Genomic DNA, 22,875 nt, shown 5'->3' with positions numbered 1-22,875 from the left:
CTGCAGCCCACAGTCTCCTAAAGTTTCTGATGAGTCTTGGGTCTGGGGATCACTTTCAGAAGGTCATGATCATAGCCAGTACACCTGTTTCTACTGTTGAGATTGTTACTCGATTTTCTCACAAGCCGTGCCAGCCGCTAATGGGATACAGAGAATTAGGGTCCTTATATGGATTATTCTGGCAAGCAGCCTCAAACCATGGCTGTGTTATCTTTGTCAGAGGTTTTAGGAACATCTTTTTTTCTTTTGCTTCGATTCTTTAAAAAAGACTTTTTTTAAATGTTTATTTATTTTTGTGTGAGAGAGACAGAGTGTGAGCCAGGAAGGGGCAAAGAGAAAGGGAGACACAGAATCCAAATCAGGCTCCAGGCTCTGAGCTGTCAGCACAGACCCCGATGCGGGGCTCGAACCCACAAATTTCAAGATCATGACCTGAGCTAAAGTCGGATGCGCAACTGACTGAGCTATCAGGTGCTCCTCTTTGGCTTGGATTCTCTGGGACAGTGTGTCAGTGGAATGCTAGACCTAATGACGCAGATGAGGCTGCTCAGAACACAGGAGAAATGTGGGTAGAGAAAGGAAGGAAGAAGGCAGAAAGCGAAATTGTGCTAATTTATAGGCCTTATATTGTGGGTATTTATTTATTTTAAAAATGCTTATTTATTTATTTTGAGAGAGATAGAGTACAAGTGGGGGAGGAGCAGAGAGAGAGGGAGACAGAGAATCCCAAGCAGGTTCCTCACTGTCAGTGCAGAGCCTGATGCGGGGCTCGATCTCACAAACCAAGAGATCATGGCCTGAGCCTAAATCAAGAGGTGGATACTTAACCAACTGAGCCACCCAGGTACTCCTATTGTGGATATTTATGAACATTCTTTCCTGAAGGCAGTTAGTAAGGCTGGAGGAGGTGACTGCTGCCTATGATATGAAGATAGCAACATGAAACCCCAAGGAACATGAAAAGTCAATGAAACATGTCATCATCAAGAGAGCATAATTTTGATTTTTTTTAAAGTTTATTTTTGAAAGAGAGAGATACACACAGAGTGTGAGCAGGGGAGGGGCAGAGAGAGAGAGGGAGACAGAGAATCCGGAGCAGGCTCCAGGCTCTGAGCTGTCAGCACAGAGCCTGACATGGGACTCGAACTCACAAACTGTGAGATCATGACCTGAGCTGAAGCTTAACTGACTGAGCCACCCAGGCACCCCTCACCACAAGAACATAAGTATCTAGTAACCTATTTCAAAAACATGAAGGTCTGGGATTTACCCAATAAGGCATTCAAATAGTTATTTTAAAATATATATAAGACGTTTTAATTCAACCTTATGGTAACCACAAAGCCAAATACCTACAGAGGTTTCATAGAAGATAAAGAGAAGGGAATAAAAGCATTCCACTGTGGAGAATCATCAATTTACAAAGGAAGATAGAAAAAGAGGAAGAAAGGAACATGGGAACTACAAACCAGCTTAAAAAATAATAAGATGGCATTAATCAGTCCTTATCCATCAATGCTTTATTTATTTATTTATTTTGAGAGAGAGAGAGAGAGAGAGAGAGAGAGAGAGAGAGAATTCCCCAATTCAGGGCTCGATCTCACAGCCTGTGAGATCATGACCTGAGCCTAAACCAAGAGTCAGATGCTTAACTAACTGATCTACCCAGGCGCCCCTATCTATCAATGCTTTAATGGAAATTAATTAAATTATCCAATCAAAGAGCATAGAAGCTGGCTGGATAAGCAAACAAGACCCATATATAAGCTGCCTCTAAGAGACTCACTTCAACTTTAGGGACACACCCTCAGGGTGAAGGGTTGAAAAAAAATATTCTATACAAGTGGAAACCAAAAGAGAGGAAGGGTTGCTATATTTAATCAAACAAATAGATTTTCAACCAAAGATTGTCATAAGAGACAAAGAAGGTCATTATGTAATGAAAAGGGATGAATTCATCAAGAACATATACCAATTGTAAAGATATATGTCCCCAACATTGGAGTTCCTAAATATATTAAGCAAACACTAACAGAAATGGACAATGCAGCCGTAGTCGAGGACTTCAATATCCCACTTTCAACTATGGATAGATCATGTAGAGAGAAAATCAATCATGAAATGTTGGCCTTGAACCAGACTTTAGGCCAAATGGACCTAATAGACATTTACAGAACGTTCTGTCCAACAGAATACATGTTCTGCTCAAGCGCACAAGGAGCGTTCTCCGGAGTGAGTCACGTGATGGATCACAAAACAAATCAGCAAATCTAAGAAAATCGAAGTCACATCAAGCATTTTTACAATCACAATGGCACAAAACCGGAAAGCAAAATAGGAAAGCTGAAAAGTTTACAAGCATGTAGAAATAGAACAATACACTTCTGAAGAACCAGTGAGTCAAAGAAGAAATGGAAAGGGAAATTCTTTAAAAATATTGAAACAGGGGCGCCTGGGTGGCTTAGTCGGTTAAGCGTCCGACTTTCGCTCAGGTCATGATCTCGCGGTTCGTGGGTTCGAGCCCCGCGTCGGGCTCTGTGCTGACTGCCAGCTCAGAGCCTGGAGCCTGTTTCGGTCTGTGACTCCCTCTCTCTCTGACCCTCCCCTGCTCACGCTGTCTCTCTCTCCTGGAAATAAATAAAACATTAAAAAAATTAAAAAAAAATATTGAAACAAACAAAAATGGAAAGACAACTTACTAAAAACTATGGGATGCAGCAAAAACAGTTCTAAGATGTTTATAGTCATAAATGCTGACATTAAAAAAAAAAAAAAAGATCTCAAACAGCCTAATGTGATACCTGAAGGAGTTAGAAAAAGAACAGACCAAGCCCCAAGTTAACATGAGGAAGGAAATAACAAAGATCAGAGCAGAAGTAAATGAAACAGAGGCCAGAACAACAATACAAAAGATAACAAAATGAAGAGCTGGCTTATTTATTTTCATTTTTTTAAAAATTGAGTATAGTTAGCACTCCTAAGAGCTGGGTTTTTTGAAAAGATAAAGTTTACCAACTTTTAGCTAGATTAATTAAGAAAAATGAGAACAGACTCAGATAATATCAGAGATGAAAGAGGAGACATTACAACTGATACCACAGAAATAGGAAAGATGGTAAGAGACTGCTATGAAGGAAGCTAACTTGAAATACCCGGACAAAACAAAACAATAAAACAACACTAGAGTAATTACTACCATCTGCTGAGCATTTCTGAAACCTGAAAATTGTTTTGGGAAGTTTGTATAGATTATCCCCGACCCTCATGAAAAGGTTGTGATTTTATCCCCATTGTATAGATGAAGAAACTAAAGCACAAAGTAAGAAATATCCTCCAAGATCACTAGGCTAGTCTTTTGTGGGAACAGGATTCACACCCACCGAAGTCTACCTGGCTCCTCTTTCCCACACTTCAGGCATTTGCACAACACAACCATGATTCATGTTGGTCACAGTCCACCTCTCTCATGGTTGAACCTTGGACAATACAGGTTTGAACTCTGTGAGTCCACTTACATGCAGGTTTTTTTTCAACACATACAGTCCAGTGCTGTAAATGTATTTCCTGTTTAAGATTTTCTTAGTAACATTTTCTTTTCTCTAGCTTACTGTACTGTAAGAATATGATGTGTCATACACAGAGCACGCAAAATATGTGTTCATCTACTGTATATGTTACTGTCAAACTTCTGGTCAATGGTTGGCTATTCGTAATTACATTTTGGAGGAGTCAACAGTTATAGGTGGATTTTCGACGGCATGGGGGGTGGTACCCCTAACCTCCATGTTGTTCAAGGGTCAACTGTATTTACTTAATGTTTTTCTTCAAACTGATTCAGCTTTAAAAAACAAACAAACCTTAGATGCATTTATTTAAATAGGGAACCTTATATGGATACCCACACTTTTCCAGGTGGAGGGGTTAACTGAAATAATAAATATGTTACAAATGGAATGTTACCTAATTCTAGCTAGAATTTATTGCTTGTAGAGGTTTCTGGACCTGAGGTCTGTTTTTTTCCTTTTTAGAAAGAGATTATTATCACGTATTGCTAGACATTAAGGACTTCCTATCGTGAAACTGAATGGAGTCTTTCTCTCTGTGCAACTGTTCACCATTCTTTCCTGTTGGACCCAAGTACCACCGTTATCTTGAATTCCCACAGTACCAATGGTCCCACACTTGGGAAACACTGGCCTGTTCTAAGTGTTCCTTTCTTCTCTGCAGCTGTGAGATACATATGACTCCCGTACTGTCCTGCATACTATGTACATCGGCAGGGGTGGGGGGTGGAGACTTCAAATCCTATGCTTATTACTAGCAATCCAATTAAATTAGGTTATTATTATTATTTTTATTTATTTACATTAACTTATTTTTGAGAGACAGAGACAGAATGCAAGTGGGGGAGGGGCAGAGAGAGATAGGGAGATGCAGAATCTGAAGCTGACTCCAGGCTCTGAGCTGTCAGCACAGAGCCCGATGTGGGGCTTAAGCTCACAAACCTTGAGACCATGACCTGAGCTGAAACCAAGATGCTTAACCAACTGAGCCACCCAGGTGCCCCCCAATTAGATTATTATTATTATTATCTAGACTGTCTTAGATTTTATAGAACATTTGCACATACATTGCTGAATCTAGTGGTATTATTATCATGCTGGTAAAATATAGCTAGGCTCTATCCAGCTGCTTGAACCAGATTTTGCAGTAATTTTGAGTTTATACTGATGGGTTAGTTTTCAGCTGGAGAACTCTTTTCAAACATCTGATCTTATTCTATTCTCCTGTGCATTCCTTCCAGATAGGGAGGCACAGGCATGTATCACTCGATTGTAAATCTGAGTAAAGCAAGGCTGGAAATTGTGACTTGAGGAAGGACCAGGCTAAAATCATGTTTCCTGATAAAGAATTACAGTGACATCACAGTTTTTCTTTCTTTCTTTCTTTCTTTCTTTCTTTCTTTCTTTCTTTCTTTCTTTCTTTCTTTCTTTCTTTCTTTTTCTTCCTTTCTTCCTTCCTTCCTTCCTTCCTTCCTTCCTTCCTTCCTTCCTTCCTTCCTTCCTCTCTCTCTCTCTCTCTTTCTTTTTAATTTAGAGAAAGAGAGAGAACACAAGTAGGTGAAGGGCAGAGGGAGAGGGAGAAAAAGAGAGAGATTCTTAAGCAGGCTCCATTTTCAGCATGGAGTCCGTCGTGGGGCTCGATTCCACCACCTTGACATCATGACCTGAGCTGAAATCAAGAGTCAGATGCTCAACTGACTGAGCCACCCAGGTGCCCCAAGACATCACAACTTTTTGATATGTGTAAGGCGTGGTGAGGTGTCCACATTTTCAAAACCACGGCCAATCTTTCCTCCTGCCACCCCCTGCAGAGTGCACGGCCTGGAGATCGAGGGCCGGGACTGTGGGGAGGCTGCTGCCCAGTGGATTACGAGCTTCCTGAAGACACAGCCCTACCTCCTGGTGCACTATGAGCCTCACATGCGACTGAGAAATTCTCACCAAATCAAGGACGTGTTCCAGCCCACAGACCAGGTCAGAAGAGCATCCCTTGGCTTTGGTCTTCGGTGTGTCCTGCAGAAGGCAGGCTTCCTCAGGAGTGCACAGCCATCATGTGCAGCCTCTGAGGCAGGGCAGTGTGTCTGCTGCGCTCTGCTCTGTCATTTTCCCAGGCAGCTTGGTCTGAACAGCAGCTGGGGATTCAAAAGAATAGACAAAATTAAAGCCCTTCCTTTGGGAGCTTCATCTGTGTTTCTTGATTTGGGGGACTCTTGCATTTTTCCCAGGGCCATCTACTTTCCTATTTATGTAAGCTTTCCAGTGCCAGCAGGGGTTCAAAACTTTTCCACTCTATTCTGTAATTGTACATGGAGCTTGACCTTTTTAAGGTGTGGTTGCAATGGTCAGATCACAGTTGGGCAAGTGAGCGTGGGCATGGAGATCCACAGACTTAAAGTGACTATGTTGGCCCTTGTAGGAATATGGCTGTAAAGATTCATGGTAAAAGGACGGGTTGGTAGCACAGTTCCAATGGCCATTAAAAATATATATATGGTGGGTAAAAGTACTTGATGTTGATTTGCAGGCTGCATCAAAAATAGCTATTCACAGAATCAGTGAATATTTTTATCATCCATAGTGAGGTCATCAAACCCATCATCATTGGAGAAGTTGAGGCTTAGAAAGGTGGAGTGACTTCCTCTAGGGCACTTGGCCAGTGGCAGCTTTAGGATCCCAAGGCCACATTTTTGTTGTTGTTGTTGTTCTATCATATATTTCCTGTTATCTGCAAGGCTCTTTAACACTTCTGAACCACTGTGACTTTTCTATATAAAGAGCTAAAGAAGTACTTGAAAATTGTGTGTGTGTGTGTGTGTGTGTGTGTGTGTGTGTACGTGAGTGCACTGGGGGCATGGGAAGGGAGGGTTCCAGGAACTAACCACATATGACCATGTTCTAACCATTTCTATTTCATTTCCTTACCAGATTGTGTACTCAGATGCCAGCCCATTCTTGATCCTCTCTGAGGCATCTTTGGCAGATCTCAACTCCAGGCTGGAAAAGAAAGTTAAAGTGGCTAACTTCAGGCCCAATATCGTCATTTCAGGGTGTGGTGTCTATGCAGAGGTATCAGGATGCCTTCCTTTCCCCTTTCCTTGGATTTAACTTTTTTTAAAGTATAAGTATTTGATATTGCATTAGATTATTCTGAAGGATTCATTCATTATTGGTTGTATGCTGGTCTGTTCAGTATTTTGAGTTCTTGAGCACCTGATCAGGTCAGACATTAGCATGGAGAACACAAATATAGATGAAGTGGAAGTGCTGGTGTCAGGGAGCAGTTCAGGGTCTGAGACTTCTAAGAATAGTTCCCAGTAGGTAGATTAGTTTTTTGTTTTTTGTGTTTTTTTTTTTTTTAAATTTTTAATGTTTTATTTATTTCTGAGAGAGAGAGAGAGAGAGGGCGAGCTGGGGAGGGTCAGAGAGAGAGGGAGACACAGAATCTGAAACAGGCTCCAGGCTCTGAGCTAGCTGTCAGCACAGAGCCTGACGCGGGGCTCGAACCCACGAATGGTGAGATCATGACCTGAGCCGAAGTCAGATGCTTAACCGACTGAGCCACCCAGGAGCCCTGGTAGATTAGTTTTTGAGCCAAGTTTATGTAGCATAAAATACATGATGTGTGTGGGCCATGGAACAAAGGCAGGGTATTTTCATGTCTTATTGAAGTTAGCTTTCCTGTTCGATTGATGGTTGCTGAGGGAAGATAGGCATTTACAGTATGGCTGCTGGTGCATGGGGATGGAGTCCCCCAGCTGGATGGCACTGCCTTAAAATTTTTCCAGTGCCATCTTCAGTCTGCCCTCAGATGCCTGTACTGTGGGTTAGCATGAAGGGCTTCCATGGTGCCACATGATTCTGGCAGCAGATTTACTTTCGTCATTGTCTTTGGATACTTCATTGGTCCTCTCGTTCATTGACCACGAAGGCAGATGTCGGTGGCCTAGAGGCTTGGTGAGTGGCAACCATACAGCTGTGGGTACTTAACAGAGACACCTGCTCTCAGATGGGAATTCCAGAGTTCTGGTGGTGGGTGTTTGTAGATGGAAAGTGGAGGTTAAGCTCAGGGGAAGACCTGAATCCAAGTGACTGAGTTTTAACCCTTATGCTCAGGGAGACAGATTCTGCCTTTGCATCTTACTGTGAGAAGGGAGCTATGTGTGCTGGAAGAAGCAGTCTAGGAAACTGAAGCCCACACTCAAACCTGAGGCTCTGACGTCTGCCTCCAGCGTCTTTGCTGGCCTCTGCACGACTCTGCGCAGGCTTGTTTACCTGCCTGGAGGATGGGGTGATCCTTTCTGCCTAGAATTTACCTTACAGGTTTGTCAAAGGATCAGTTTGGCTAAGGTGACTTATAAAAAGTATAAAAGCAGTGTCAGTCAGTGACAGGCAATAAAAGTACCTCCAAATCCACTTCTTACATTTTACGTGAAGTGTTCTAAGCATTCCATGCTTTCTAAAGATGGCAGGTCAACTTCTAGTGTAACGTGGGAGGCGTGTGCTGTCCCCGAGAGCCTGCCCTGGGCTGTCCTCCCATATGCCACTGTGACAGGAAGCGCATCTGTCCTTGCTCACATCCAGCACAGTTCAGCTGGCCTCAGACAAGAGGCAAAAATCAGTGTTGGCTGCTTTTGATGGTCTCCTTGATATTTGTCTCATACCAGTTGTGGCCAGGAAAGCAGTTTCTCCTGAGGGTTTTCCTTCTCAGGAAAAGGGAAAGGGGGTGCATTCCATTTAATGCTCACATTGTGCCTTGTAGCCTGGGGAGGTGAAAGTCATTATTCCCTTTTTATAAGGGGGAAGAGAGAGGCCTGGGGATGTGACCTGGCTTGCCCGAGGCTACCCCATGGCAGGACGTGGGGGAGCTGGGTCTTGAACCCAGACTGTACCATGTGCCAAAGGACTTCTGGGCATTCTAAGGGGCATGCATGAGGTTGGAACACCTGGGTTTGAATCCACCTGCTTCAATAAGTGGCTGTATGACCTTGGACAAGTCCTTGAACCCCTCAGAGTCTCTGCTTCTTTGCACTATAAAATGCAGATGATTTCAGCTCTCCTGACAGCAGCTGTAAGAATCAAGGTCTATCCCAATCTGTGGAAAAGCCCTTAGACACAGAAAGTGTCATGGGGAGGTGGGGGATGATCTCTTTCCTATAATCAGAGTAAAGGAGCCTGGCTCAGGCATTCCCCCAACTGTGACCACCTTTAAGCTTCCTTCTCCCTTGTAATCCTTGTGCCCTGGGTCATGTTGATGACGAATCCTACCCCAAAGGTCTGAGATGGTCAGATGTAGATAAAATGAGTGGAGACAGTCCTCTCAAAGTAGGACCTCAGATTTAGATTTGTTTGCACTGAATCTTGTTCTAGAAGCCTTCATTTCTCTATAACTCTCAGTGTTTCCTAACTGGGAACATTTCACATTTTAAATTGGATGTTAATACAACACTGTGGCTGAGCTCATTTTTGTAATAGCATGTCACTCGTTTTTTTTTTTTTAGGTTTATTTATCTATTTTGAGAGAGACAGAGACAGCAGAGTGGGAGAGGGGCAGAGAGAGAGGGAGACAGAGAGTCCCAAGCTCCACAGTGTGGAGACCCATGCGGGGCTCGATCTCATTAAACCATGAGATCGTGACCTGAACTGAAACCAAGAAGTTGGACACTTAACTGCCCGAGGCACCCAAGCGCCCCTGCAATAGCGTGTCACTCATTGCACTATGAGTTGATCCCAGTGTGTCCCATGCACTGTGGATGGACACATGGAAAACAGGATTGAAGAAGCATGGTTGTTTCTAAGGAGATCACAGTCCAGGGTGATCAGATTGTGAACAGGCCTGCAAGACAGGCAGGGAAGGTGGTGAATGCAGGGGGTTGGGTGACCACAGGGATGCTATTAACACAGGCCGGCTGGGAGATGACAGGGCAGCCAGGGATCTGCTCAAAGCCAGAGTATCGCAGGTTCAGGGCTTGGACCCCCTTACATCTCTGGCTTTCCTTATTATGAATTTTTTACGTTATTTATCTGTGACTCAATCCCCAACAGTTTCTAGTGTACATAAATTAATTAATAATTAATTTCCTATCCACATTTCTCTTCTTCTGGATCTTTTTTTATGACCATGGTGCCCCCTGGTGGACAAATACATACAGAACAGGCTGGGGCTGCTCTAACCCCGGAGGTTCAGCTTTTTTGGACCTGCAGTTAAGAGACCCATTTATGATTAGAAGCTGCAATACCTCCCTCTCTCTGTCCCTCCCCCGGTCGTACTCTGTCTCTCTCTCAAAAATGAATAAAAACATTAAAAAACCAGCTGCAATACATATAGCAAAAACGGTACACACTCCCAGAGTGAAAATTCTGAGTCTCTAGGTCTCTGGCTGCAGCCACACTGGACTGGACAGGTTGGTTTTAAGTCATGAATTTTTATCTTCATCCCTGAGGCAGCTGGCACTTCTCTCTCAGGGTAAGAAGTTTAGGACTATGATTCGATGTCCTTTGTCTCCTCATGTCTTCCTTATAATTATTTCCTCAGTCTCCTCACCCCTCTTTTGTTTCTTCTAAAGTCTCTGTTCCGGAAGATGCCATTCAAATCCTATCTTTTCCCTAAAACCTCCACTGACCAGAGCAGCCCGAGGGTTTGTGCTTCTAAAACCTCCAGAACAATTCTTGCCTGTGTAGTTAAACCCACACACAGTGTACTATCTTATATTGCTTTTTCTCGAATTTTCTGGAGCCCTGAAAAATATATTGATCTTTAACTTTTCCTGTGTGTATGCCCTGTCTCCCCTGCTGGATTTGAGGGGGCACCAAGTCCATTGATTTGATTTGTCCTGAAAAGTAGTGACCTTGGCTGTGGGCAAATACCAGAGAAGCTCCCAGGGCTGGAGCGCATACGGGTGTGGGGAGCACTCTCGATTTGTTCGTATCCGCCAGGGGAGATACAAGGTGAACGTACCAGTGCCCTAAGGACCTAGGTCCAGCAGAGACATGCACAGTTTAGAGTGACCCCTGTCCCTACCCTTTCGCTCTGTCACCCACACCTTCTGTCAGCCCCAACCTCTCCATTCCCCCACTCCTGGAGTCCAGAGAGATCAGTCAGAGAGGTGAGTTTCTTTCTTTCTTTTTTGTTTTTTAAGTGTATTTATTTATTTTTGAGATAGAGCACAAGTGGAGGAGGGGCAGAGAGAGAGAGGGAGACACAATATGAAGCAGGAGCCAGGCTCTGAGCTGTCAGCCCAGAGCCTGACGTGGGGCTCAAACTCATGAACTGCGAGATCCTGCCCTGAGCTGCAGTCGGACGCTTAATTGACTGAGCCACTCAGGCGCCCCAGGAAGTGAATTTCAGTGAGAGCAGAGGGAGCATTTCACTGTAGGGGAATGAACTGACCTGTCACAGGCAGAGAGAGGACAGGAGGGTGTGTGGCTTCTCAGGGCCGAGGTAAAAGCCTGCCATCTATGGTGTAAATGGCTTTATTAGGTGTCCGCTCATGCCACGTCCCTACACAGGTGTGTCACGGCCAGGGCTCGGAAGTGCTCCTATGAATTTTGTGCTTTGTGCCCTAGGATTCTTGGGATGAGCTTCTTATTGGTGACGTCATACTGAAAAGAGTAATGGCTTGTTCCAGGTAAGGCACTTCCTTCTGCCCCTGGAGGGGAGAGGGTGGGAGGGCCAAGGTCAGTTTGCTTTGTCCCTCGTATGATGCTGTGTGTGTGCGTGCGTCCAGGTGCGTTTTGACCACGGTGGACCCAGACACTGGCGTCATGAGCAGGAAGGAGCCGCTGGAGACTCTGAAGAGGTAGGACGAGGCAACTTGATGCCTCTAGGAACCCGTGAAAATACCAGGAACACACAGTCTTAAAGCCGAGGGGGGAGGGTCCTTGTGTCTGGGTAACTGGGGAGACATTCTTGGGTGCTAGGTTCCCAAAATGCCTCCTTGCATACATAATTTTATTTCTCATTTAGAATTCATGATTCAAAGGAACCGATTTCAGAAATGCATTGTTTAGATATTTTGGCGAGTTTTTTTTTTTTTAATGTTTTATTTATTTCTAGGAGAGAGAGAGAGAGAGCGTGAGCAGGGGAGGGTCAGAGAGAGAGGGAGTCACAGACTGAAACAGGCTCCAGGCTCTGAGCTGGCAGTCAGCACAGAGCCCAACGCGGGGCTCGAACCCACGAACCGCGAGATCATGACCTGAGCGAAAGTCGGACGCTTAACCGACTAAGCCACCCAGGTGCCCCTATTTTGGCGAGTTTTGAGCTGAGTATTTGACGATACCAAATGTTTATTAGGCGTGATAGTGGCATTGTGATATAATATATACCATATATTTTGAAGAAGTGTGTGGAAGTAATTAGGGGAAACGACATGATGTCTGGCATGTGCTGTATGTTACTATAGCAAAAAAAAAAAAGGTCACATGGAAAATTGCGTCAAAACCTTGATAAATAGAATCTGGGTGATAATTATGTGGGCATTCATTGCAGCATTTCTACTTTTTTAAAAAAATGTTTATTTAATTTTGAGAGAGAGAGCAAGAGAGAGCGGGGGAGGGAGAGTCAGGGACAGAGGATCCAAAACAGGTCCTGTGCTGACAGCCTGACATGGGGCTCAAACTCACAAACCGTGAGATCATGACCTGAGCCAAAGTCAGATGCTCAACCCACTGAGCCCCCCAGGTGCTCCATCAGCATTTCTTTTTTTTTTTTTTTTTTAATGTTTTATTTATTTCTGAGAGAGAAAAAGAGAGTGAGACAGCACGAGCAGGGGAGGGTCAGAGAGAGAGGGAGACACAGAATCTGAAACAGGCTCTAGGCTCTGAGCTGGCTGTCAGCACAGAGCCTGACACAGGGCTCAGACCCATGAACTGTGAGATCATGACTTGAGCCGAAGTCGGACGCTTATCCGAATGAGCCACCCAGGAACCCCAGCATTTCTACTTTTATGAAATGATTCATAATGTTAATTATAACTTCATAATTCAATATGAATATGTTAAATATTCACAATGTAAAATTTTAAGTGAAAGATACAGTTACAGAGAATATGTTTAAATGGCATAGAAAGATAGTAAAATAACATTGAGTTTTAAAAGCTGATTACAAAATAGCATTTATATTTATTTTTTTGTTTATTTGATTTTACTTTTTAAAATATATAAATGCACAGGGGTAAAAGCTGGAAGCTCTGTGTGTATGTGTGTGTGTGTGTGTGTGTGTGTGTGTCTTTTAGAGAGACAGAGAGTGGGGGAGAGGGGCAGAGGGAGAGAGAGACAGAGAATCCCAAGCAGGGGCCATGCTCAGCCCAGAGCCTGACATGGGGCTTAATCCTGTGACCCTGAGATCATGACCTGAGCTGACACCTAGAGTTGGACTCTCAACCAACCGAGCCACCCAGGTGCCCCCAGGACTGGAAGTTTATAAATGAAAACGTTAATGGAGGTGCTCTTGTGGTAGTGGAATTATTAGAAAAGATATATATATTCTTATATGCAATCTTTAAAATTCTTTTTAGTGTTTATTTATTTTTGAGAGAGAGAGAGACATAGACTCTGAAACAGGCTTCAGGCTCTGAGCTGGCAGCACAGAGCCCGACACGGGGCTCGAACTCATGAACCACGAGATCATGACCTGAGCTGAAGTGGACACGTAACCAACTGAGCCACCCAGACACCCCAATGTAGTTTTTAAACTTTCCTTGATCCACCTGCGTTACCATTGTCTGCCCAATGCGGGGTCACAGGTGGGCTGTCAGGTCCCATCTCTGCAGCCCCTGAGACCCTCGGTTTTGACCCTGACTTCTGTCCCCAAGTGTCGAGGGAAGGCATGGAGGGCGGGGACAGCTGCTTTGGGCAAAGCCAGGAATGCGGCTGCAGCCACGTGGCACCCAAGCCGTGGCGGAAGAGTCCAGCAAGCGGTTAGTGTGGTCAGACTCACCACCCCGGGGGGTGAGCCCCGCTGCCTCCCTCCTTTCCACCTCTTACAGACCTTGGGGCCTTTTCTTGGGCCAACAGTGTAGTTTCCTTTGATCAACACCGGCTTCCTCTGCTGATCTTGCTATCGCAGAAGCTACTCTCTGGCCCCTCCCGGGCAAGCTAGGGTGGGGGACTGTCATCCCAGCCAGTGGATCACCCCCGATGTGGGGCTCTGGACCTGCCCTCCGTGGCCAGCACCTGTACTCCGAGGGACAGGTGTCCTTCGTGAGGGCCAGGCCACACGGCAGGGACAAGGGTCAGGAGCGAAGTCAGACAGGGTGGGTGGAGGGCAGTTAAGGAGAGGCACTCTTTTTTTTAATTATAATTTTTTTAGTATTTATTTATTTTCGAGAGAGAGCACACATGTGGGGAGGGGCAGAGAGAGAGAGAGAGAGGATCCTAAGCGGGCTCCCATCAGCGAGGCTGATGCTGGGCTCGAACTCACCAACTGAGAGATCATGACCTGAGCTGAAGTCTGATGCCCAACTGACTGAGCCCCCAAGGCGCCCCAGGCACCCCAGGCAAGGTATTCTTGAAGTGTCAAATATCCACTTTCCACCTGGGCTCCCACTGCTGGCTGTGGGGTTGCGGGAACATCCCAAGAGCGGGTGCAGATGGCCCAAGGCACGTCTCATCATTTTGAGGGGCACTGTGTATTTCTCAATGCTCAAAACAACATTAATTAACTTTCTCATTTTAACTTAATATTTATTACTTAATATTAAGAACTTAATATGATAGGGGCATATGGGTGGTTCAGTCGGTTGAGTCCGACTCTTGATTTTGGCTTAGGTCATGACTTCAGGGTACCTGAGATCGAACCCCACAGAGACTGGGGGAGGGCTTCTCACCGTGAGCTCTGAACATGCTTGGGATCCTCTCTCTCTGCCCCTCCCTGCACTCTCTCTGTCTCTCAAAAATAAAATCAAGAAACTTAAAAAAAAGAACTTAATATGATAGAATACATGAGATTTGTATATTTCACCCCATGTACATTCCCCTCCGCCCAGAAAAAGGAAAGAAAACTTTGACTCTAGGACATGATATGCCAGCTGAACTGTGTAGAGGTGAAGTCCACTGATGTCTGTGAATTATTTGGAAATGCAAATAAATATATAATGAATTGAAGGATGGATAAAAACGTGATAAAGGAAGTATGGTATAGTGTTATGCGTCACGTTTGGGTGGTTGGTAAGTGGGTGTTTGCTGTAAAATTCTTTTAACTAGTGTGCATCTTTGGGAGCTGTAATAATAAACACTATGTGTGTTCAAACATTAGTAAGGGGAGCGGGGTTTTGAGAAGCAGCAACGACAGACTAGCTGTACCTCCAAACGCACTCACTCAGTCACCGGCAGAACAAGGCAGAATTTGGTTTTCCTACTTCCTGTGGCCGTCGAGGAGCTGCCAGGAGAAGGGGGCAGGTGGGCCGAGGAAAGAGCCCTGTCCTGGGAGCCGGGAACCCTGGCTTTGAGGCCAGCTGTCCTGCGCGTCAGCCGGTCCCCCTCTCGTGCTGGCCACGGGTGTTCTTTCCTCTGAAATAAGGCCAGTAAGACAGACCTGGATGATTCTGTGTGCAAACCAGCTGATTGTAGGCATTGACCATCACCCATTTTAAAGAAACATTTTTTTAATGTTTATTTATTTTTGAGACAGAGAGAAACAGAGCATGAGCAGGGGAGGGTCAGAGAGAGAGGGAGACACAGAATCTGAAGCAGGCTCCAGGCTCTGAGCTGTCAGCACAGAGCCCGATGCGGGGCTTGAACCCATGAACTGTGAGATCATGACCTGAGCCAAAGTAGGGCGCTTTACTGACTGAGCCGCCCAGGTGCCCCGACCATCACCCTTTTTTTGTGCACCTTGTTCTTTCTCTCCCCCCAACACGTGACTTGGCATCTGCCGCCCCTTCTGTCTGGATTTAGGAAAAGTCTCTGATGGTGGGACTAGCTTCGCGCATCTTCGGTGCCTGCGCCCACTGGGGATCTGTGTTTACAGCACAGGATAGTTGACCCCCACGCGGGGTAAGGACAAGCAGGTGGGGGTCGCGGAGAACCTGCTAGCTCCCCAATCCTCTGCAGGCTTTCTGCAGCCCAGCAATCCCCGCGATGTCTCCTAAGCCCTGAGAGATGGAGCGGCCAGCCTGGGCGTCTTCCCATTTCTTACGGAGATTGGAGTTGCCACAGAGCTAGTGGTTTATGCTCTGCCCGGGACAGGTGACCTAGATCCAGAGAGAGAGGTCGGGCCTCGGGCCATAAATCACAGGAGGTGAAGCGACGCAGACAGTGGTGTCCAGAACACCTTTTCTGCTCTCGGGCAGCTCGCTCAGAGGCCAGACTGCCTTCCATTTTGCCATGTCCTCAGGTGGCCCTGGGGGTGTGGTGCCCGCCGGGTCCCAGCAGGGACACCTGTCTGCCAGGCTCACTCATGGAGACCCGCCGTCTGCAGTCGGAGTGCAGGTGGCAGAGCAACGAGAGAGAAGAAATAGGTTCAGGCTCTGCTGACCATCCGCCGGCGGGAAGCCCAGGGAGCCTCTGTCTGTAAATGTTCAGAGCAGGCGGCCCAGAGGAGGCCTGCGGGCTAGTGGGAAAATATGAAGATGGAATTATTCTTTTCTTTTAAAAATTTCTTAATGTTTATTTACTATTGAGAGAAAGAGAGAGAGCACAAGTGGGGAGGGGCAGAGAGAGGGAGACACAGAATCTGAAGCAGGCTCTAGGCTCCAAGCTGTCAGCACAGAGTCCGACCCAGGGCTCGAACCCATAAACCGTGAGATCATGACTTGAGCCGGAGTCTGACACTTAACCAACTGAGCCACCCAGGCACCCCTGTTCTTTTCTTGCTTAAGGGAGAGTGACTTCCACACTGACCCGGCGGCTGAAAGAGTGGCCGGAGGCTATCATTGCTGCTTCCACAACACTTTGCTCCAAATGGAAAGAGAAAGCACATTTGCCTGGTAGATGCCAACGTTTGGTTGGACACGTGAATACTCTGACATTCAGGACATTTGCCACTTGTGTTAGGCTGTGCTGAGCTCAAGACAGAAAGGTATAGTCGTAACACTTTGGGAGGGAGCAGACACCCCAGCCCCATCTGGCCCTGTCACCAGCCAATTGTGAGACCTTGGCCAGAGTCCCTCAGATTCTCTGCTTCAGTTTCTTTCTTGGTAGAAACCAGACTAATGATACCTCTCCTGGTTGATCAGAATAAGGCAATAAATGTGATTTTAAAGAATAGAGGATAAAGTATTGTACGTAAGGACCAGGTAGGCTCTGGTTGTTGATAGTCTCAGTTTATGAACTTGACACCTTCTGAGAGAATGAGAAGCCTGAAGACACTTCTCTCTATTCTCTGAAGCCGCATTAGATAAAACCCAACCGAAATCAGCTCAGCCTCTAGGGTTCCTCCGAGCTGCCTTCACAGTGCTGCTTACTTCTTTTTATAAAAAAATATTTATTTATTTTATTTTGAGAGAGAGAGCTCGGGCGGGACAGGAAGACAGAGAGAGAGGGAGAGAGAGAGAGACTCCCAAGGAGGCTCTGTGCTGACGGCACCAATGCGGGGCTTGAGCTCAAGAACCGTGAGATCATGACCTGACCTGAGCTGAAGCTGGAGGCTTAACTGACTGAGCCCCCAAGGTGCCCCCCCAGTGCTGTTTAATTCTTAACTTGGCCATCAAGATAGTGGATTGTGAGGCTTCAGAAGTGGACTGTTCCCCAAGGTGGAGACCCAGAGGTGACCAGAGACCATGTTTGTAGCCAGGCCGAGTAATCGGTAAACGAGTAGATCAGGCCGAGTAAATAATAAGTAGCCCGCACCGGTGCGCAGCACGTTACAGGTCACAGTGTGTCTGCTCACACTGTCCCCTGCAGTTTGGAGAAGTTAAACACAGGGGCTTGGAATTCCTGCTCATTAGAGGAGTTGTAGATTTCCTACTCATTAAAAAAGAAAATGCATTAAGAAAGGAACTTTTAAATGAGTTTGTAACTTGTTAATCCCAACAAAAAAGTGCATATTTGAAAAAAAATCATATGTGATTCCCATAAGACACAGTACTGTGTTTGTGGTCTGTTGACCAAAGCTCTGTGTGCACATGAATTTGCAGACCGCTCGCAGTACCAGTCATCACCACCAGGGGTCGCCCATGAACTCATTTATGGAGTCTTCCCGCGTCCCTGCAGGGGCGGTGTTAGGGGGACCTGAGGGCGGGAGTTAGAGGGGGCGTTGTAGGGGAGCCCTCGGGGGGCTCAACCCGCAGTGAGCCAGCTCTCCACTGCCACAGGCTTCCTGTTTCTATTCCTAGGCGCCGAAATAGACAGCCATCTGCGATCCAGGTGACCGAAAGTGCACTTGTACAAACCAACTCTCTTGCCCCATTTTGCACTGTTTGGGGAGCTGGGCTGCAAGGGGCCCTTCACCCTAAGTTACCTGGTGGGGGGAGTGAGTGTATATGGCAGTGGTTGATGGGAGGAGGCAGGAGACACCCGTGAGTGGCCAAACCTTTGCGTCGAAGAATTAATATTAACCTGCTCAGTCTTTCCAGGCCTGTGCCTGCACTCGCAAGGTATACAGAGGACCAGGGATCAGTCACATCCTGGGTAGGAAGCCGGGTGACTGTGGGTGGAGGGGCCAGAACTGAGGTCTGGCCCCGCCTGACCCCTTAGGTCAGTGAACTTGGGAACGTTGGTTACTCCTCTGAGACTCACCTGGAGAGTGGAGATAATTCAAAAGTCCCGCATAGGTGTGTAAGGATGAAGAGACTATCATGTGAGACGGTCTTTAGGAAGCATCAATGCGTGATGCACAGGACTGGGACTTTCAATACCCGCTGTGAGATCATTAGAGCCGAGGACCCAGGCCACAGAACTTGGCAGAAAGGAGAAATCGCAAGCCATATAAGTAGCCGATGGCTACTGGCAGACACAGATTCTAAACTGTCGCTGCTATTGCATGTTGATGGGAGAGGGAGGTGAGGAGAGGTGCCTGGGTGCCCAGGGTCCAAGGTCATTGTGCAGACCTGATGGCTGAGCCTGGGCTGCTCGGGGCCAGGCAGGGCGGCCGGAGCATCAGCTCATGGTTTTCATCCACGAATGTTGATCGTTCAGTGGTTTCTTCAAGTAACCTTTCTGCAGTGACTGCCGCGTGCCAGGCACCGCACCAGGCTGTGGCACAGGGCGGTGAGCGTGACAGGCAGGCTGCCTGCAGTCTGGCCTCTGGCTTTCATCCCCTCCAGCGGCTCATCTGCCGCTTCTGATCTGAAAAGCAAAGTTAGGACCGGGTTGCCACAAGCATTTTTTTGTTTGTTTTTAAAGCACTGTAGCATGATGGGGCGCCTGGGTGGCTTAGTTGGTTAAGCGTCCGACTTTCGCTTGGGTCAGGATCTCGCGGTTCGTGGGTTTGAGCCCCGCGTCGGGCTCTGTGCTGACTGCCAGCTCAGAGCCTGGAGCCTGTTTCAGAGTCTGTATCTCCCTCTCTCTCTGACCCTCCCCTGCTCACGCTGTCTCTCTCTCTCTCTCTCTCCTAGAAATAAATAAAACATTAAAAAAAAAAAATAAAGCACTGTAGCATGAAATCAAGGCTTTCTATAGAAGTGTTTTTGGGGCACCTGGGTGGCTCAGTGAGTTGTTGACAGTCCAACTCTTGATTTCGGCTCAGCTCATGATCCCGGGGTCTGCGCCGAGCGTGGAGTCTGCTTGAGATTCCCTGTCTCTCTCTCTCTCTCTCTCTCTCCCTCCCTCTCTGCCCCTCTGCCCTGCTCGCATGCTCTCTCTCTCTCTCTCTCTGAAAAAATGTTTTAAATAAAAAGATGATGTAAAATTGGAGTTAGCTTAAGTGAGACACTGGAGAAAGCTTTCTCCCAGGTTGGGGGAAGGTGGAGAATCTCAGCGTGTTATTCCCACACATCTGCTCCTGGGCCCGTTTCCTGGGGCTGCTCCTGTTTTCTGCCCGACGAAGATGTCCGTTCTGATTCTCCTAGAGGGTTTTGCCCACCAACTCACTCGTCCATTTCAACAAATGATTGTAGGTCACTGGTGACCAGTGGGGGCCCAGCGCTGGGCGTGAGCAGCGCAAGGGAGTTAGCTGCAGTCGGGGACCCCCTCCCCGTCTTGCAGACAGAGAGACGTGAGCCCTGACTAGGGGACAAGGCATGTGAGTGTCCCAGGGGCAGGCAGGGAGGATCAGGGGTGGGGAAAAATGCTCCCGGCTGGCACGTCCTGGGCTTCCTTCCTCGGAGATGTGGCATTTGAGTTAGGCCTTGAGGAAAAGGTAAAATGATAACACACAGGGAAGTGGACGAGGGGGTCCCAAAGGAGTCTCTCTGAGCCAGTAAAATGCAAAGCAAGATCAGAGGACTTTGAGGAAGGACACGTGACAGGCTCAGTCGCTTAAGCCTCAGACTTGATTTCAGCTCCCGGTCGTGATCCCGGGGTCGTGGGATTGAGCCCCACCGTCTGAGTCAGATTCCGTGCTGAGCATGGACTCTGCTTACGGTTCTCTCTCTCCTTCTCTCTCTGCCCCTCCCCCATAAAAAATAAAAGGGACATTGAGTAACCCAGTGGAGAGCTACACAGGTTCATGTAAGGGGCAGAGAGTGACAGGCTTGCAAAAGCTGCCGTGGCCCAGTAGGGAGCCTTGCACGCCCCGCTGAAGAGTTGGAATGCTGTTCTTTCGGCACTGGGGAGCCACTGACAGTTTTTGAGCCTAGGAATGACAAGATCAGAGCAAAATGAAGGAAGTAATATAGTGTCATCCCAACCATGACTTGGAAGCCGGGGGGTGGGGGCTGGAGAACGAGGAAAAGAGACTGGGTAAGAAGGTGTCACAGGGGTCTGAGCCTGCTGGAAGCGAGTGGGAGAAACAGCGAGCAAACGCGAGGCCGTGGGTGCAGGAAGACGCTCAGGACTTGGCAACGACGGACAGGCGGTGGGAAGTGAGGGGAAAGGTGGAGGAGAAGCCCGGGCCCCAAGCCTGAGGGACCGATAGGATGTGGTTCTAGTGACAGCCCTCGGGGAGCCGGGAGGAGAGACGCCTGAGGAAGAGGAAGGTGGTGAAGTATGTATGTCTGAACATCCTGAGTTCCTCATCGCTGGGTGCTGACAGAGGGAACATTCCATGGAGAAAAGATGTGGGGGTTGGGTGCGCTCTGTAGTTTGTGCCCTGGGCGGGCTGCTCACCGCACAACTCCAGGAGGCGCCGATCTGTCACACTTCGACGGGGACGGTGGTGTCTGGAGCCGGGCCCCCGGTAGTGTGGGCCAGGTTGGGGGGGGGGGTGGACATTTACTTTAGCTGAGAAGAAACAAGGTGCTATTTGAGCTCTTCTGTTTGGCCGAGACTCATTCTGCTCTTTCTCCTGCTGCAGCTATCGCCTGTGTGACCCGTCCGAACAAAAGCTATACGGAAAATCACCTCTCTTTGGGCAGTATTTTGTTCTGGAAAACCCAGGGACAATCAACGTGGGAGATCCTGTGTACTTGCTGGGCCAGTAAGAGGAATCCTGTCCCGGAATGTCAGATACCTTAAAAAATATCCTCAAAAATGCAGACTCTGAGAAGCACACTTTTGGAACAGATACCTCAGCATTTTCTTTAGGTCTGGGACTTCTAGGTGTTTCATCTGTTGGACTTCCTTGTGCCTCAGTGCATCCCAGTGTCCCAGTGCACAAGGCAAAGAAATACGGTCTTGGTAATTTACTAGGATATCTGTAAGTCACTTAAATGACAGAGCAGAACACTCACTGAAAATCCCATGTTTACCTGTGATTATGGAATTTGTGCTCCTTTTCCATTTACTTATCCAGAGGGCTAACCTTCATCGTCTCATTACCACTCCGTTAGGGAAAGAGAAGAGAAAGAGGAAGAGTGGGCCAGTGTGAAGAATGTTCTGGAAGAGTGCAATGGAAATGACACCGCTCTCCAGATAAGGCTGGAATGTCACATCCCTTTTCGCCTCAAGTCCTGGACTACCTTTTCAGAAGACATGGAGACCCTGATCTTCAGGACACACTTAAGACATGAAGTGATGATCCCATGGATCATCTTGGATCTGGCGCTGTTGCTTCTCAGACAGCATCCACAGGATTTGATGGATCCTTCAGGAGCACACAGTGCCTCTGGGCGACAGAACAGCAGACATGTCGTGGTGGAAAGTCAACTCATGAGAACAGCCATTGCTGTCGGACTCTGACACGCAACACGTGGAAAGCAAGACAAACAAAAACTTCCTTGTCTTGAAACGAATATCAAATATATCTCATTAGTGATCCAAACGTTTTCCCAGCATAGAGGGTGGGCAGTAGCACTAGAGAGGGGAAGACCGCTAGTTTTATGTCTGAGATGCTGTTATAATGTTGCCCAGTGAAATAGTGGCGCCCCTCTGCGCAGAAGAGCGAAAAGTGGAAAGGAGAGGACGCCACCTAGTGGTGGTGAATGAGAGTTCAGCCCATGCTGTCGAAAAGATTGAAAAAAAAAATACCATGAATGGGTTTTCATTTTCTATCCCTGAATTTTTTTTTAATAAAGGAAGCGGGAGCACCTTCAGGTACTCTCTACTTCTCAGCTGTAGGCATTTGATTTCCGAAGAGCTCTCAAGAGGGTGGCGCTGCTGCTCCAAAGTCCCCCGGGATCCTTGCTGGTATCAACTCATGGCTGGGTGCTCCTTCTCAAATCCAGGGAGAGAAAGTTCTGGAATCCATGGATAAGAAGAAATGTGATTTTATGATTGGAAATAGGCCGCTGAAAACCTTTAGAAGGAAAAGAAATCATGCCAGTTCATTAAAAACCAATACCTAATATTTCTACTTTCTAATGATTTAACTCTAACATGTGATGAACCATATCTTTCACTGCTATTTTGTCCTTAGGAAGCTGACTAAATCCTGAAAAAAATGTTCCCAAACTGTAAATAAATGGAAGCTACTTTGACTCGTTTCAGATCTTACTAACTTCTTGGCACAAAAACCGGACTTTGAAGCTGACGGATGTGAACGGGCCAATCTAATAATTGTGCGGCCTGACCAGAGCCGAGCCTCTCACAAATGCACCTGCTCGCACACAGCTTCCCTAAGCAAACACCCATCTTTGATGGGCTGTCAAGCAAACATGCTTCTCACCAGAAGCTGTCCGTTTTCCACGTCAGTTTTATGAAAGAGGTTAGTAATCATTGGAATCTAGCCAAGCTCGGAGGTAACCTTAGAAGTTTACAGGTGCACATATATATGTTTTCTGGTCGGTGACTCACTGCAATCTGTTTTCTGCACCCTTGGCGTGAAGAGGAGAATGAAAACAATTAGGTGACCTGGCCCATCACCTTCCCCTTACAAATCCACTTTATGCCAAAACTACAG

General features: G+C 46.9%; 1 protein-coding gene across 2 annotated transcripts in view; it reads left to right on the top strand.

Moving 5' to 3' along the window:
* MTARC1 (mitochondrial amidoxime reducing component 1) overlaps positions 1-22,462 on the top strand; it is a 28,846-nt gene extending 6,384 nt beyond the window's left edge. The window contains exons 2-7 of one of the 2 annotated variants that reach the window (XM_039250600.1): positions 5,375-5,537; positions 6,489-6,629; positions 11,127-11,188; positions 11,288-11,359; positions 20,893-21,015; positions 21,368-22,462. In XM_039250600.1, coding sequence (XP_039106531.1) covers positions 5,375-5,537; positions 6,489-6,629; positions 11,127-11,188; positions 11,288-11,359; positions 20,893-21,015; positions 21,368-21,716 — 910 coding nt within the window. In that variant the 3' untranslated portion in view covers positions 21,717-22,462. Of the gene's footprint in view, positions 1-5,374; positions 5,538-6,488; positions 6,630-11,126; positions 11,189-11,287; positions 11,360-20,892 lie in introns of both variants that reach the window. The other variant, XM_039250602.1, reaches the window with a different exon arrangement.
* Positions 22,463-22,875: the final 413 nt, after the last annotated feature.

The sequence above is a fragment of the Hyaena hyaena genome, unplaced genomic scaffold (genome assembly GCF_003009895.1).
Source record: "Hyaena hyaena isolate Hyena2069 unplaced genomic scaffold, ASM300989v1 scaffold_374, whole genome shotgun sequence".
NCBI classification, from domain to species: Eukaryota; Metazoa; Chordata; class Mammalia; order Carnivora; family Hyaenidae; genus Hyaena; species Hyaena hyaena.
This window is presented reverse-complemented; position numbering and strand designations above follow the sequence as displayed.